This window comes from Cucumis sativus, chromosome 3, assembly GCF_000004075.3.
Source record: "Cucumis sativus cultivar 9930 chromosome 3, Cucumber_9930_V3, whole genome shotgun sequence".
NCBI lineage: Eukaryota > Viridiplantae > Streptophyta > Magnoliopsida > Cucurbitales > Cucurbitaceae > Cucumis > Cucumis sativus.
Window position 1 is genome coordinate 5,126,783 of NC_026657.2, and position 14,825 is coordinate 5,141,607.

General features: G+C 33.7%; 3 protein-coding genes and 1 non-coding gene across 7 annotated transcripts; 3 read left to right on the plus strand and 1 right to left on the minus strand.

The window, feature by feature from the left end:
• Positions 1 to 2,411: 2,411 nt before the first annotated feature.
• LOC101207278 (chlorophyll a-b binding protein 13, chloroplastic) lies at positions 2,412 to 4,110 on the plus strand. The gene is made up of 3 exons (XM_004149248.3): positions 2,412 to 2,757; positions 2,874 to 3,035; positions 3,396 to 4,110. The coding sequence occupies exons 1-3, from the start codon at positions 2,635 to 2,637 to the stop codon at positions 3,903 to 3,905; spliced, it is 795 nt and encodes a 264-aa protein (XP_004149296.1). The 5' UTR covers positions 2,412 to 2,634; the 3' UTR covers positions 3,906 to 4,110.
• Positions 4,111 to 5,298: 1,188 nt separating this feature from the next.
• Positions 5,299 to 7,267, plus strand: LOC101207037. Its single transcript, XM_004149247.3, has 3 exons — positions 5,299 to 5,482; positions 5,665 to 5,719; positions 6,940 to 7,267. The coding sequence occupies exons 1-3, from the start codon at positions 5,401 to 5,403 to the stop codon at positions 7,097 to 7,099; spliced, it is 297 nt and encodes a 98-aa protein (XP_004149295.1). The 5' UTR covers positions 5,299 to 5,400; the 3' UTR covers positions 7,100 to 7,267.
• Positions 7,268 to 8,768: 1,501 nt separating this feature from the next.
• Positions 8,769 to 8,840, minus strand: TRNAK-UUU. Its single transcript has one exon. It is a non-coding gene; the product is annotated as a tRNA-Lys (tRNA).
• Positions 8,841 to 8,912: 72 nt separating this feature from the next.
• On the plus strand, positions 8,913 to 14,762 carry LOC101206802 (cytochrome c-type biogenesis ccda-like chloroplastic protein). Of its 4 annotated transcripts, none has more exons than XM_031882792.1 (12): positions 8,913 to 9,126; positions 9,341 to 9,475; positions 10,177 to 10,232; positions 10,745 to 10,896; positions 11,011 to 11,096; positions 11,184 to 11,215; positions 12,337 to 12,498; positions 12,727 to 12,799; positions 12,882 to 12,982; positions 13,260 to 13,352; positions 13,532 to 13,578; positions 14,463 to 14,762. In XM_031882792.1, the coding sequence occupies exons 1-12, from the start codon at positions 9,045 to 9,047 to the stop codon at positions 14,533 to 14,535; spliced, it is 1,092 nt and encodes a 363-aa protein (XP_031738652.1). In that variant the 5' UTR covers positions 8,913 to 9,044; the 3' UTR covers positions 14,536 to 14,762. The 4 variants fall into 4 exon arrangements, with proteins under 4 accessions (XP_031738652.1, XP_031738651.1, XP_011650559.1 ...); XM_031882791.1 differs by having other exon boundaries at positions 8,915 to 9,126; positions 9,323 to 9,475; XM_011652257.2 differs by having other exon boundaries at positions 8,915 to 9,126; positions 10,766 to 10,896.
• The last annotated feature ends 63 nt before the right edge of the window (positions 14,763 to 14,825 follow it).

Sequence of the window (14,825 nt, forward strand, 5' to 3'; positions counted from 1 at the left end):
TTCTTTTTCTTGTTTTTCTCATTTAATGAATCACTCATACGTCGTCGTTTCCATTGTCATAATCCATGAAGCGCTTTCAGCCCACAATTACCACTTTCAATATCGGCCCATTTTAATTCTATTCAAGTTTGAAGAAAATCTAATTATACTCAGGAGAAAATCTAATTAAATCGTTTTTTTTTCTTTTTTCGATAACCATTAGTTTTTGTGTTTAAGTTTGTGAAAATTGTTTGTTTTATTATTGATTCTAAATTTTATAAATTTTTTTAAAATAAATAAAAGTTATATTCTATTCTATCTTGATTGTATGAGGAAATGACGAGAAGTTATTTATGTTGAAGGATGACATGTCTTCTAATTTTATGACTGTCTTTGATGAAGTTGCAAGAATATCTTCAATAATTTGGCTGACAACATGACACCCAACAACTTCCGGTGCTTCCTTTCGTGTTCCGTAGAAATTTCTCAAGAGAAACTCTACCAAGGTAGTAGTGTTATTTGTTGGGGTTGAAGAAAGTTCTCATCTTCTTCATCAATAAACTTAAACTTACATGACTTTCTTCTTTCCTTTCTTTCTTTTTTTCTTGAGTCTTTCATCCTCGTGTAATTTTGATGGAATTTTAACTTCTTTGGGATAGAACTTGATTTTCTTCTCTTTTTTTTTGGTGAGTCACGGACGTCCACCCTTTATCATCATCTTCAATATACTCATTTTTATACTTTGCGAGTCATCCTTTGGAACTTTCTATTGAAACTCAACAACTATAGCGTGAATATCCCAAACTAGATTAAACTTTTTCTTTTAATCATTGTTTAATAAAAAATTTTGAGACGATTCACAAATTGTCACGCCATTTACTAAATTAAAGATGAAAAATACAAATAATTGAATTTGGGACTAATTAAAAAATGACATGTATCCCAAATTAAAATTAAAGACATATATTGACAACTCTAATGATGCCACATGTTTTCATTATGACCGTTGGATTAAGTTAATTATTTGAGTTCAATTAAATATTATTTACTTGAGCTAAAATTTAATTGAGCCCAAAATAAGCTTAATTTAGTCCAAAGGTTAAATATGACACAAATCCATGTGGTTGAGTCAATTGGTTTGATCTATGGATCAACCAGCATTACAAGAAATAAGATTTTTTCCTGACGTAGCAATACATCGTTGAAAACCCTAACTAACGTCGAGGAAGGTTACTGCAACATCGCGGACCATGTCGGTAGGCACGTCAAGGAAAGCACGTCGGGGACATTTTTCTCAACATGACTCACGTCAACGACGAGAAAATTTTTTTCGCGCATGCTGCAGCACGTTGCAGACGGCTTCTACAACTTGTGCGTCGCGGAAGGCTTTAAATATATATTTTGTTATTTTTTTCATTCATTACAAAACAATATATATGAAAAGAGACCCACTAAATTCTTCCATTTATTTATGTCATTGCTAGATATGGTTGATGTTGCAAATAAATTAATCTATTTCCAAGTGATTAATTGTTTTTGGAGAATGAAATTTGACAAAAGAAGGAATGAAGATGAGTGATTCAGAGAAGGAAGAGAGAGAGAGATGGGCGATTCGAAGAAGGAAAACATGGAGAAAGTAGAGGGAAGGAGAGAGGGAGAGTGAGGAATAGTGACAAAGGAGAAAGAGGGGACGAGAACACTTCCGACAGCGACGGCGAAGACGGACGACCGGCAACATGGATCTCCTCCTCTCCATCTCTCTCAGACGATTTTCTCTTCCTTTCGTTTCGCAATCGGTTCTATGTTGAAGGGGGAAGAAATAGAGTAGTCTTTCTCCGACGTCGGACAAACTAACGTTGTGGAAAGATTAAATAATGAATTCATTATTTAAACATTCTCCAACGTGCACCTATTAAACGTCGCGGAAAGGTGACCATTGTCACTTCAATGCGTACACTTACAACTTTCATTTTTTTCGATGTGTGGCAGATAGACGTCGGAAAAGTGAAGATATTAAATTTAATTTTAAACTTTCCGCAACGTCTAATTCTTTTGTGTCGTGGAAAGTAAAAGTATTAGATTTAATTTTGAACTTTCCGCGATGTCGGGTTCTCGTGTGTTGAGTAAATATTGATGTTTGACAATTTTAAAATGTAATCATAATACAAATTCTAAATTGATTTACTAATAACGATTTAAAAGTTTAATAGAAATGTGGCATAATATTACCAAATCAAATTTGATGAAGTGTGTGAACAGTTACAAAAAGTTTGGGGATATAAAATGAAAATTTCTAAATAGAAAAAAAAAAAATCATCACTCAAACCTTATGTGAATTAATTTTGACACACACACACATAAAAAGTTGGTGTTAAAAGAAAAATGAAGATTGTGAAAAGAAAAGAAAAGTAGGGCATAGATAAAATGTGGATAGAAAGAGATGAGTTGTAGATGCAAAAAAATCTTTAGAAACAATATGATTGGCTAACTAAACCCTCTCACTACCCCACAAAATTTCTCAAAATCTTTCATTCTTCACCACTCATCTTCCTCATTTCCTCATAATATTCCCCCACTTTCCCCCTCTCTCACTCACACACGACTGCCCATTCCTCCATTCTTTCTCACAACTCAACCACAGACCTTCAACTACCCATGGCCGCCACTGCCGCCACCGCCACCCTCCTCCGGGCCACCCCTTTTCTTGGCCAGGCCAGAGCCTCTCCTCAAAACCCCCTCAGAGATGTCGTCGCCATGGGAACTGGAAAATACACCATGGTCTTTACTCACTCACTTACTCTGTCTTTTTTTTTTTTTTTTTACATATATATATCTCTCTCTGTTTTTGGGGTGTTCTTGAAGATTGATGGTTTTTGTTTTCCAATTTTGGATAGAGTAATGATTTGTGGTATGGACCCGATAGAGTTAAGTACTTGGGGCCGTTTTCAGCTCAGACTCCATCGTACTTGAACGGTGAGTTCCCTGGTGATTATGGATGGGACACTGCTGGCTTGTCCGCCGATCCCGAGGCCTTCGCCAAGAACCGAGCTCTTGAGGTAGTTCATTTTAGTTTATCTACTCTCTTATTGTTTTCTTTTGATCTTTGTATGTCCAACTGGGTATTCTACTTCTAAAAATGACTATTTTGGTACTCAACATAAAATTTAGAGAACAGTTTTGCTTTAATGATTAAAATTTGAGCAATGAGTTAAGTTGTAGATTCTAGAATTAATGTGTTGGGTTAGAAAGTTTCTGTTTGGGATGCTGAGATTAAGTACTTTGGTAAATAAAAATTAAAAAAAAAAAAAGAAAGGAAATTCTTCCATAAATGTACAAAATTTGCAATGCTAGCTGCGTTATTTAGTTGATTGGACACCTCTGATAACTTTAAAACTAAATGACGATCAAATTTGCAGGTAATCCACGGAAGGTGGGCAATGTTGGGCGCTTTGGGTTGCATAACACCCGAAGTCTTAGAAAAATGGCTTAAAGTGGACTTCAAGGAGCCAGTATGGTTCAAGGCAGGATCCCAAATCTTCACAGAAGGAGGTCTAGACTACTTAGGCAACCCGAACTTGGTCCACGCCCAAAGCATTCTAGCCGTGTTGGGGTTCCAAGTGGTCCTCATGGGTCTAGTAGAAGGGTTCCGCATCAACGGCCTTGATGGCGTCGGCGAGGGCAATGACCTGTACCCAGGCGGTCAATACTTTGACCCACTTGGACTGGCTGATGACCCTGTCACCTTCGCTGAGCTGAAGGTGAAGGAGATCAAGAATGGGCGTCTTGCCATGTTTTCCATGTTTGGATTCTTCGTTCAAGCCATTGTGACCGGAAAGGGTCCTCTTGAGAACCTTCTTGACCACCTTGATGACCCTGTGGCTAATAATGCTTGGGTTTATGCCACCAAGTTTGCCCCTGGCTCATAAGTATTTCACATTAATTATTGAAATTGAACAAGCTAAGTTTGTTTGTTGTGTAAATTGTTTGTAGTTCTCTGGGCGTTTTTTTTTGGTGTGGGTGGATGTGATTATAATTAGATGGATGAGTATTAAGGTGGATCAATGGACATTAATTCTCACTTGATCAAATGACTTTAATGTTCTTAATCTTAGTTATTACATCATTTAATTAGAGGTAGTCTTGATTGTAGTGATTTGATCATTTATTTTTTGGTAGTTACTTAGCAAGTAAATATATATGTTTTAAAAGAACCCAACGTGATAAAAGAAAACAAAGATGTTTTAATGTCAATTTATATGGGAACGGTAAAGGAGTCGATAGAGAGAGATGGAAATAATGCTTGTTGATGTTTTTACTAATTGCATACATTTCTACAAAGAGACAGCAAATAATGCTTGTTGAAACACATTGGTAACTAATTGCACACGAGATTTTGGTTCCATGTTAGGGATTCTATTTTAGGATTTTATTACACACCACTAACTTTTGAATTTCATCCTTGATTTAGAGTAGGCTAAATTATATATAAAAAATTTCATCCTTGATTTAGAATAGGCTAAATTATATATAAAGAATGCTATTAAATTTTACCGTTGCACTTGACACGTTTATTTTACATATATTGTATAAGATTCCAGACAGACATTAAATATTTTTGTTTGTTTCATATTTCAAAACTGAATGTTATTTTCCACGAGATATTAAAACTCATTCGACAAGGTTCACATTTTTTAATATCCTCCAAACATGTGAGGTTTTTATACCTAAAAAAGGAATGAAGTCTTGACTAATTAATAATTAATATCAATGAATCATACTTTTATTAATTTTAATTAATTATTAAATATAAATATATTATTAGACTTAATAAATTTCAAGATATTTTAGTAAATAGTAAATCTAAATATTTTTGCAAATGAGGGACTTAAAAATAATGTTTTATAATAGCTAATTGGGAATTTTTAAATAGTATAGCATTTACTATAACTCGAGGCATTATTATTGTTTTTCATAACGGTGAGTTCAAACGACCTATGAATACATTCAAATTTTATATATCTAAATTCAAAATATTTTTACTAAAAAAAATTCAAAAAAATTAATACTATGAAACAATAAGACTCAAAATTAGGAGTCATTAGGATAGATTAAAAAGCTGAACCAACCTACTAAAATTGCGGGCATTTATTTTTAAAAAGTTCAAACCAATATTTTATTAGAAAGAATTAAAGGCTTAAATCCACTGACCAACCATAGTCTATTTGATCGAAAAATGGACTCCCACCCGATCCGACCCGACCTCACCACTACCCAATACCATCTAACTTTCATGGGCCAACAACACAGCCCAAAAACACAATTCGTCGATCGTCATTCGACTACAGTTGGAAGCACAAACTTCTCGCTGTTTTCGTCTTTAGGGTTTTCGTTGTCAATCACCGCAGCTCTTATCTCTCAGCGATGGCGAAGAACAGGAATAAGAAGCGAAGTGGGGCTGTTTCAATGGACGTAACGGAAAATTCCGTTCAAGAGCTCCCTCAAGGTACACTTTAGTTATTTCAAAGGGAATTATACAGAATAGTATCAGATGGACGCATGTTTGTACTTGACGTTCTTGTTCGTTGTTGCTCTTTCAGATATTACTAGGACTCTTCTTTGTTTAATACTTGTTTTCTTTGAGTAGTTTTGAAGTTTAACTAACTTATTTTCCGCTTGAATCTATAGCGATGGACGTGTCTATGTCTTCAGTTCATAAACCAGCTTCTGGCGCTCTCGATTTGTAAGCTTCTATCTGCGAATTTTGGTTTTTTTTGGGACATGGTTTCACGCCAATTCATTCTGCATTTTTTTTTTCGTTTTTTCAATTCATGTGATTTTTTTTTATCATTGGCTCTGTTGAATTTTTGTGTGTCGAGAGACTTGAGGAGCTGTTTCTCATGAAGAATCCTTAATCCCAATTTTTTTTTTTCATTTTGGACCGGATGAGGCTTCTAAGTTCGCTGACTAGAGAAAATTGAGCATGTATTAATGATCTTACCACAGAATTTGGTGAATAACACCCAGAAAACTTTTAGTCTCATTCTGCTAACTATTCATATTTAGCCACATTACTATTGATCTTAATATTTTATTTAGTGGGTCACGTATAACATCATATGCTACATCTTTATAGGCACTTGAGGAGAAGTCATTGCTTGTAAATATATAATAGATAAAGAACTTAGAAGATATACTAAGTCTTTTGAGGTACTTCTACTTGGACCCTCGCACCCTCCCTCTTTAGATACCAATCTAATCCTAATTCACTTAGCAAATGCCTACTTTCTCCTTTTCCACTCCCTCCATTTATAACCAAATACCCTCAAATCTTAACAACTTCCTTAACCAATTGATTATTACTAATATATCCCCTAATGTCCCTAATAACATTCCTGTCAATTTAATTTCCCACAAATGTGTGAAGCATCTGATTCATGCACGCACCCCTCTGATTCGTTTCTAGCCACTTGAACTTATCAGCAAAGACGGCAAATCAGTAATTGAAGGAGTGCCAGAGCTTTCCTACCACCGTAGCCCTTGATATTTTATCGTTCCTGCATTAGTAGCATGTAAAATGATACTATTGGTTTCAATTATATTGAAGGCACACGTATATTTAAAGTGGTATGCTCTACAATGTTCAACTTTTAATGCCTTAAGGATTATGATTGAAACCCACCCATGTTTTCCAAACAGTACTAGAATTTTAAGGGCACATTAGTAATTAGCTAGAGTGTTTTTATACTTCTTGTTAATAAATATACTTCTTTGGGTTTGATTCTCTCTTATCTATATCTTATAGCGTGTTTGGATTGTCTTTTTAAGTGTTTATAAACATTTTTTTTTAGACACTTGGAAACAATCCAAACATGCACTTAGTTTTAGCTGGTTTTCTCAATTTGGTTGGTGTTGAAAATTAAAGCTGCCATTTTCCTTGATCTTTACTCGTTGTTGTGACAGAAAGTTGAAAAAGGGAAGGCCAATGAAGCGAACAAAGAATGTTAGGAAGACAAAAGCCATCGCGAAGGCCATTTCTAAGAGCGAGCAATCAATGGAGAAAATTTTGAAAAATCATAGCAAAACTACGAGAATACAATCTGCAAAAACATTGTATGAATGATAGCATCATTTTATAGAAAATTTCCCTTGAAAATTGTAAAATTTATTTATTTTTGTTCTGCTCATAGGTTCTTATTACACTCTCTACCCACTCACCATTTAGTTTTCAATTGTATCAATCTAATCTGGCATTTATTTATTTTAGAGAATGGATTGACATTTTTGTCTATGCTCACTAGCCACTAACAAAATGCTATATTTGCCAATTTGATTGCCATGGATCAATATATATGGAGATATCAGACATTAATTTATTAAATTTTTTATCAAAAACAAAAAAAATAATAATAAAATAGGAATATTCTATGTAGCCTTGGGGATGATCTATTTCTGGGTCACCTCAATCATCCTTGCGGAACTCAAAAACGTGTTATTTTGCCAATGCTGAGTGTAATTCAACTTGCAATTTGCAAATATACTAAAACAGAGTTAGTCTCATTTTGCAAATCTTAAATTTAAGATTTAGTTCTTATGGTTAGTATGATGTTATGTTAATTTTTTTATATTTTTTTTATCAAACTTCGTGTGTTTGTGTTTGTTATCAATCTACAGACTGGTTTCCACTTTTAGTTAGAGAATTTGTTATAATCTCATTCACAACGTATACTTCATAATTGGAATCTTCTTGTATGTCTTGTTGATGATCTCCATCATTTAGAATTGGTTGATCATCTTTCAACAATGGGTAATCTTTTTTATTCTTGTATAGATTGTGTGATTTGATTCCTACTTCTCAACTCTTCATTCAATCGAGTTATGCAATTCTTTCAGCTGAGTTATGTAATTCATGAATTTACCTAACTCAACTGAATTTTGTATTCTTTATAAAAACCATGCAAAAGATTTCAATATGGCCAAGAATGTGAAAACCGACCAAATCCTAAAGTTGAAAATTATTGAAAGATGCATTAGATAACTCTTTTTCTTTTTAGAAAAAATTTAAAACGTATGACAAAAATAAGATAAAATGTCACAAAAACATAATAAATACACATTTCTTTTCACAAATATTTTTTCTTTGAGCAAGCGCAAAAGTGTGAAGCAAGAAAAAAGGGAAGATAAAAGAGTCATGCGAACGAGAGAATATATTAAATTATTTAAAGACAGAAGGATGATATAGAAAGAAAAACAAATAAAGATATAATATGTTTAAATCCAAAATTTAGATATCAAATGATAAAGAGATACGAGAGGACTTTCCTTATTTTAAGTGAACCCTTATTACGATAATAAGAATAAACCTAAATTGATGAGCAACCTTAAGAAAACTAAACAAACTTGATTTAGGAGATTGATGATAGATCAAAAAAAAAAGAGAGAACTTGTTCCTAATTTCAACCTTTCGAACTTTATACAATCTAACCGATCAAACTAGATTGAAAGTTCTACATTATAACACAAGAATACAAATACAACGTATAAAAGATTGAGAAAATAAAACATATGATAAAAGTTCATTCAAATTTCGATTCTATTTTTGAAACTTAAGTAAATAAGTATTTATAGTAATTGAAAAAGAGAATTATGAAATGTTACAACCTTTTCAACTACACTCTCATAAATGTGTAGATATAGAATTAAATAAATACATAACATTAAATTCATTTGTGATGCTGAGTTTTAAGTAACAATTGTCTGGTTGAAAAATTAAGGAGAGGAAAATAAAAAGACGCCGTCTGTGGGGATCGAACCCACGACCACGTGGTTAAAAGCCACGCGCTCTACCACTGAGCTAAGACGGCCTTGTTGTTGTTAGACTCTAACAAAGTCGTAATTTGAGTTTTTTCATTTTCCTTCTTCTTTCTTTGTGTTTGTGGGCAGAAGGAAGGAAGAAATCTGGGATTGACAACTAACAACCAGAAAAATATCTCATTCAACATCCCACCACTCTCTCACTTCTCAACTAACTCTCCTCCCAACTCCACACTTTTTCCCTAATTTCCCACATGAGTTTCCTTGTGAGCAATTCTGGTGCTTTCATCATCAATTCCATCCAAATTTCAACCTCTAAACACCCTAACACCCCAGGTATTACCTTTCATTTCGCTCTATAACTATGGGGGAGTTGCGAATATTTATAGTTTCAAACAAGTCACCCAAACACTATTTGAAGATGTACACAATTTTTGGGTATTCAATGGTATATCCAATGAGAAAATTTATGGTTTCATGAACTCTAGGGCTTGTTTTCATCATTATGTATTCAACTCTCTTTTATACACAGGCTCACTGGTTTCTTTAGGTAAACATGTCATGCCCATGAAATTTCTTGGGACACAATCCGTAGCTGATGATCAATGTAAACATATTGAGCTGGTGAAGAATAGAAACAGCCGCAATTATTTTCAAGCTATGGCTTTTGTAAATGCCATTTCTGGTAAGGCTTTCGCACGAACACTTTTTAATTTCACATGTTTTGAACACTTGTGTTAATGCAATAGATGTGTTACACATTCATAGAACACTTGTTGAGAAGACCAAAGAGATGCATATATATAAAGATAATAATAGATTTTTGTTACCAGTAGTATCACCGTTAATTAAATTCTGTGATTATGGTTATTATTTGTATGTCAAATACATCAAACTAATTGTTTAACGGTATAAATGCATCAACTCATTTATTTTGAATTTTCTTCTATTTTAAAAATGATACACACGCATATATATGTTTTTTTTTTTTAAAATGTATATTTTAATAATTGTGTCCTTTCTTTGTCATGTCCTAAATTTTTAGAAGATGGCGCGTCACTGTGTTTGTTGCACGGCTCGTATCCATAGTTATGCTTCTTAGGGCTTATGCTCTCTTCCTGAGGTGGAAGATGGTTCTACTTCAATCTTGTTATAATAATTTATTCACGTTCTTTTTCAATTCATTGTTTGTTCATTCTTTAACTATGATTGGTAATTTCATAAGTAACTGTAAGCAATCAGGTGTATAGGATCATAGGCAACCTCTTATTTTCCTTTTAAATCCTGCTTTTCACTCCAAGTAAAATAGGCTGTACTTTACCTGCTTCAATGCTGCTGTGGTTTAGCATGGATTTTCTTAATTTTATTTCGTTTTCAATATTCCAGCAACAAGTTTCCTTGCAGTAGACGCCGCAAAGGCTGAAACTTTAAAGCATATGTGGGTAAGAGTTAGTCGTGTATTGTGTTTTCTAAAGCCACATGAATCTATATTCTTTTGAGACTTTAATTCCCTAAATTCCATTTATTTAACTACTTTTAAAGATTTTCTATATTACTTTTCACCAGTTCCTTTTATAATCTTGATGAAATTTATATGTATTTCTATTTTCCTTTGGACATATAGTCGTGAGAGGTTTCTTTATTTGTAAGTGAGTTTCAATTGTTTATCAGTTTCAATTGTTTATCCTTTATGATGACCGAGTTTTTTATTTTTCATTTATTTAGTTGTTTCACTACTTTTTGGGGTGAGGTATGGGTTTGCCAGATAAGAATGGTCAACTCATTATAACTTCAATAGAAAACAAAACTTGGTAATAGGACTGCTCTTTAGCATTACTTTCCAGCTTTGTTTGCTTGGTTAAGATGTTGGTCTCTATCAGTTGGATATCATGGTAAATGAATTAGTCTGCGTATATGTTATTGGTGTATAACTGTAAATTATATCAGGAACTAGAATTATTTTCCTTCAAGTCAGGAAGGAGCTGCTTCTGTTTATACTCTGGCTGATGGTGGCATGGGAGATTGGTTTGGAGGCATCTTGTATTCGGCTGGACAACAGGCTAATGTTGCAGTTCAGGATCAGTTATCTGCTCTTAGTTTTACAAGGTCCAGTCTTGTTTTTCTGCCATTTACATTTCATGTCTTTTAAGGATTTGAATTTGATAGTAAACGGCTTTTTTTTCTATTTCTCTGCCCTTGATCACTTATTCCTTTTTACAGTTTGGCAGTAATTTTTGGGGCAGGGTTCGTAACAAGCCTTTCCCCTTGCACACTGAGTGTTTTGCCTTTGACCCTTGGTTACATTGGTAAGCATCTCATACATATATTCTTGGAATCTTGGTATGTTATTTTCCTGTCATATGTTGATGTTGTGATCCAATGGAACTTTGTAGGAGCTTTTGGATCAGGGAAGAGCAAAGCAGAGGTAAATTACTTTCTACACGTGTTCCAATTTTCTTCTCTTTGCTCTTGTGATTGTGGTATCAAATTATAGAAATCTCCAAATCAATTGAGCGCTAGATGTTTGATGATACATTCAAGATCCTAGGCTCAACCCTCTAGGTTGAAAGTTTAGGCTCTGCTTGATAAGCATTTGATTTTGGTTTTGGTTTTTTGTTTTTTAAATAATAAGATTATAAACACTACTTCCACCCATATATTTCTATATTCTATTATCACTTTCTACTAACATTTACAAAAAACAAGCCACATTTTGAAAATTAGAAAAAAAAAGGTTTTTGTTATTAAAATTTGACTAAGAATTCAAGTGTTTATTTTACAAAAGTTAACCATAATTGAAATTTTTTATAGAAAACGAGTGAAGATTTTAAATGCAGAAAACCAAAAACCAAAATCGTTATCAAGCAGCGCCTTAATAGTTTATAACACTGGTTGTCCTTAATAGTTTATAACATTGGTTGTCATCTGTTAGTTGGGCTTGGGGTCAACAAAACGTTAATGAGATAAGTAGGGAAGGTCGTGAATCTATTGTAAAGAGTGGGGCCCTTCAACACCCTGGTAATAGAAAAATAATAATAATAAACCAGGACTAGAAAGAAACTATTCAATGGTTCTTCGATGTCAGAGTTTTCATATCCTTTGCCTGTCCAGATTTATCATCATTGTACCTATCACATTTCTATTGAAATATATGCATCAATGTGAGCGGATGAGTAAGGGAACAGTTATAGAATAATTCTAAGGGCACAGTGGTAATTAGCTTTTGGTGCTCTGGTTATGAGGGAAGTTGGACACCTTAGGGGAGATCATTTTGATAAGTCCGGAATCAGTGTATTTGTTGTAGGAGAGAGATGACAAAAGGCTATTGATATTGTAATTTCTTAATTGATATTGCAATGTAGTAATCCTTAGTGTTTTTCACATATTTTCTGTGTTTGGAATCCCGATAGAGTCCTTATACTCTGATGGTTGGGGTGAATATGCATATATGTGAGATGGTTTTCATAGAAATGGTTGAAAACTGTGCTGATGGTCCTTGCTTTGAGAAAGGAAGTTAAATGGAATTTGATCTCTTCATATTTTCAGGTTGTTGGAAACTCTGTTGCTTTCTCATTAGGACTTGCTACCACCCTAGCGCTGTTAGGTATAGGAGCTTCTTTTGCTGGAAAGGCATATGGACAGATTGGCCAAGGATTACCATTGGCTGCTTCAGGCTTAGCTGTTATTATGGGCCTAAACCTACTGGAGGTATGATTAGATATTCGAAGGGTACTTTGGTATATCATTACCTATTATTCATAATCATCTCTTTTGTGGAAAGAATAATTAAATTTGTCTCATTATAAATGTTTCACTTTGTTGTATTTGTTAGTGGGTTGCAGAACCTGATACCCAAGTACTCGACTGCTTTTTTCACAATGTCGTTTTGGAATAGTCTTCTGATGGATTGATTCTATAATTTGTCACGAAATGCAGATAATTGAGTTGCAATTACCCTCATTCTTCAACAATTTCGATCCCCGTTCTGCTGCTGCCAACTTTCCATCAAGTAATTGGCCTCTCCATTTCTTTTGGCTACTGGTTACTTACCTACCTGGATCCCTAACAAGATTTTAAATCTGATGTATTAGGCGTGCAAGCATATTTAGCCGGGCTAACATTTGCTTTGGCTGCATCGCCTTGCAGTACTCCTGTGCTGGCTACTTTACTTGGATATGTAGCTACATCCAAGGTGCCCAAAGTGTTTCCTACACTGATTCGACTTTGATCTTAGTTTCAATAGATTGAATTGTATGATTATTAAAGAATCCTTGAAATTAAAAAATGTCATGTATATATGATATTGACCGGTTGTGACTTTGATTGTGTTCTCTCTTAAACCTAGCCTTGGAGCTTTGAAACCTTTTTAGTGAATCAGTAGGGCGGATAACCAACCTAATTGTGGAAGAAGGATGAAATAATCCATTTTCTTAGTGTTCCCTGTTAATGACTACTCTCTTTTATAACAGGATCCCATCATCGGGGGTAGCCTCCTTTTGACATACACAACCGGTTACGTCGTGCCGTTACTTCTTGCTGCCTCATTTGCTGGAGCATTGCAGGTAATATGGTTATACTAGGAAGGAGAACTTACCTGCATGTAGATATTGTCTGAATATACTATAAGTTTATCATGTGACTTTTTAAAAGTTTTCCCTTTTGTTACTTTTGATGCTCTAATTCATTGGAGATTGCTGTAGTCTCGGGTTTTATTATCTATATGACTCTTGTATGCCTGCAGAGTCTTCTGTCTTTCCGCAAGTTCTCATCATGGATTAATCCTATAAGGTAATTCCTCTTAAACTCATCTTTACTTAATTAAGATTACAGATCAAATGTTCAATTTCAAAAGTTTGGAACCACTATGAGTTGACTTAGAGTCTTAATAAACTACATGAGTTTATTCCATTCCATGGCGTCCATTTACCTAAGAATTAATTTCGTACGAGTTTTCTGTGTCCATTTACCTAAGAATTAATTTCATACGAGTTTTCTGAGTTAGATAGATTGTTTCATGAGATTAGTCAAGGATCTCAAGGTGCAGATAAGTTGGCTTGTGAAGATAACAAAACATTCAAAGGTTTGGTTTTGAACACAGGAAAAAATAAAGATGTTCCAACTTCAAAACAATATCAGTTTTATTTTCTAAAAATGCATATAAAAGAAATGCACCTCTTCTATAAAGTTATTCTAAACTCACTTAAAAGAAAAAATTCCCTTAATATAGGACTGTTGCAACGAAAACACATCCAAGAAAAAGTCAGGTTTGCTGGGAAAAAACGGTGCATAAGAACTAAATAAATCTTGCAAACTAATTACACATTAGATGCAATAATAATGTTTGAATTCCAAGTAAGTAAGATGAAGCAACTAAAATCTATAAAGGGACGTCTTTTTGATAACCGCCACTCTGACGACTATTAGAATCAAATAAAATACAAAACTGAATTATCTTTTCTTAAATATAAACAAAATTCATCGAATGGTAGAAGTATTTAATCTAACTATTAATCCCATAAAAAATTCACCCTTTTCATCGTATCATAAAATATGCAACAAGATTTCACATTAAAGTATGGATTAAGTTTTTGAGTTGATATGTTTTGGTAGATGAAATATGATATGTTTTGAAGTGGGTTTTGTTTGTTGTTTGATGTTTGATGTATATGCAGTGGCGCATTACTATTGGGTGGAGGTCTATATACGTTCCTGGACAGATTATTTCCAGTCACAATGGCAATGTAAGATTGATTTATTAATTATGTAAAGAAATATCTATATATATATTCAAAGTCCTTAGATAAAATGATAAGATTATGTTGCTCTCTCATCTCATTCAATGGTCCATATTTTTCTGTGTTTCTTTTGGCCTCACTATCTTTAATTTCATGTGGATAAAGATGAACCGTCATAAATATCCCAATCTCAAGTTTCAAAGATAAATCTATATTACCGACTTGAAGACTTCTCTATGATTTGGATTTGTTTTAGCCATGAATTTTATTTTAAATGTTTGTTTCTTAGAATTTATGAAA

Coding starts and splice junctions, on each gene's coding strand:
- LOC101207278 (XM_004149248.3), top strand. CDS start 2,635: ATGGCCGCCACTGCCGCCACCGCCACCCTCCTCCGGGCCACCCCTTTT. Junction 2,758..2,873: donor GAACTGGAAAATACACCATG/GTCTTTACTCAC, acceptor AATTTTGGATAG/AGTAATGATTTGTGGTATGG. Junction 3,036..3,395: donor CCAAGAACCGAGCTCTTGAG/GTAGTTCATTTT, acceptor TCAAATTTGCAG/GTAATCCACGGAAGGTGGGC.
- LOC101206802 (XM_031882791.1), top strand. CDS start 9,045: ATGAGTTTCCTTGTGAGCAATTCTGGTGCTTTCATCATCAATTCCATC. Junction 12,983..13,259: donor GATATGTAGCTACATCCAAG/GTGCCCAAAGTG, acceptor CTTTTATAACAG/GATCCCATCATCGGGGGTAG. Junction 13,353..13,531: donor CATTTGCTGGAGCATTGCAG/GTAATATGGTTA, acceptor GTATGCCTGCAG/AGTCTTCTGTCTTTCCGCAA.
- LOC101207037 (XM_004149247.3), top strand. CDS start 5,401: ATGGCGAAGAACAGGAATAAGAAGCGAAGTGGGGCTGTTTCAATGGAC. Junction 5,483..5,664: donor CGTTCAAGAGCTCCCTCAAG/GTACACTTTAGT, acceptor TTGAATCTATAG/CGATGGACGTGTCTATGTCT. Junction 5,720..6,939: donor GCTTCTGGCGCTCTCGATTT/GTAAGCTTCTAT, acceptor TTGTTGTGACAG/AAAGTTGAAAAAGGGAAGGC.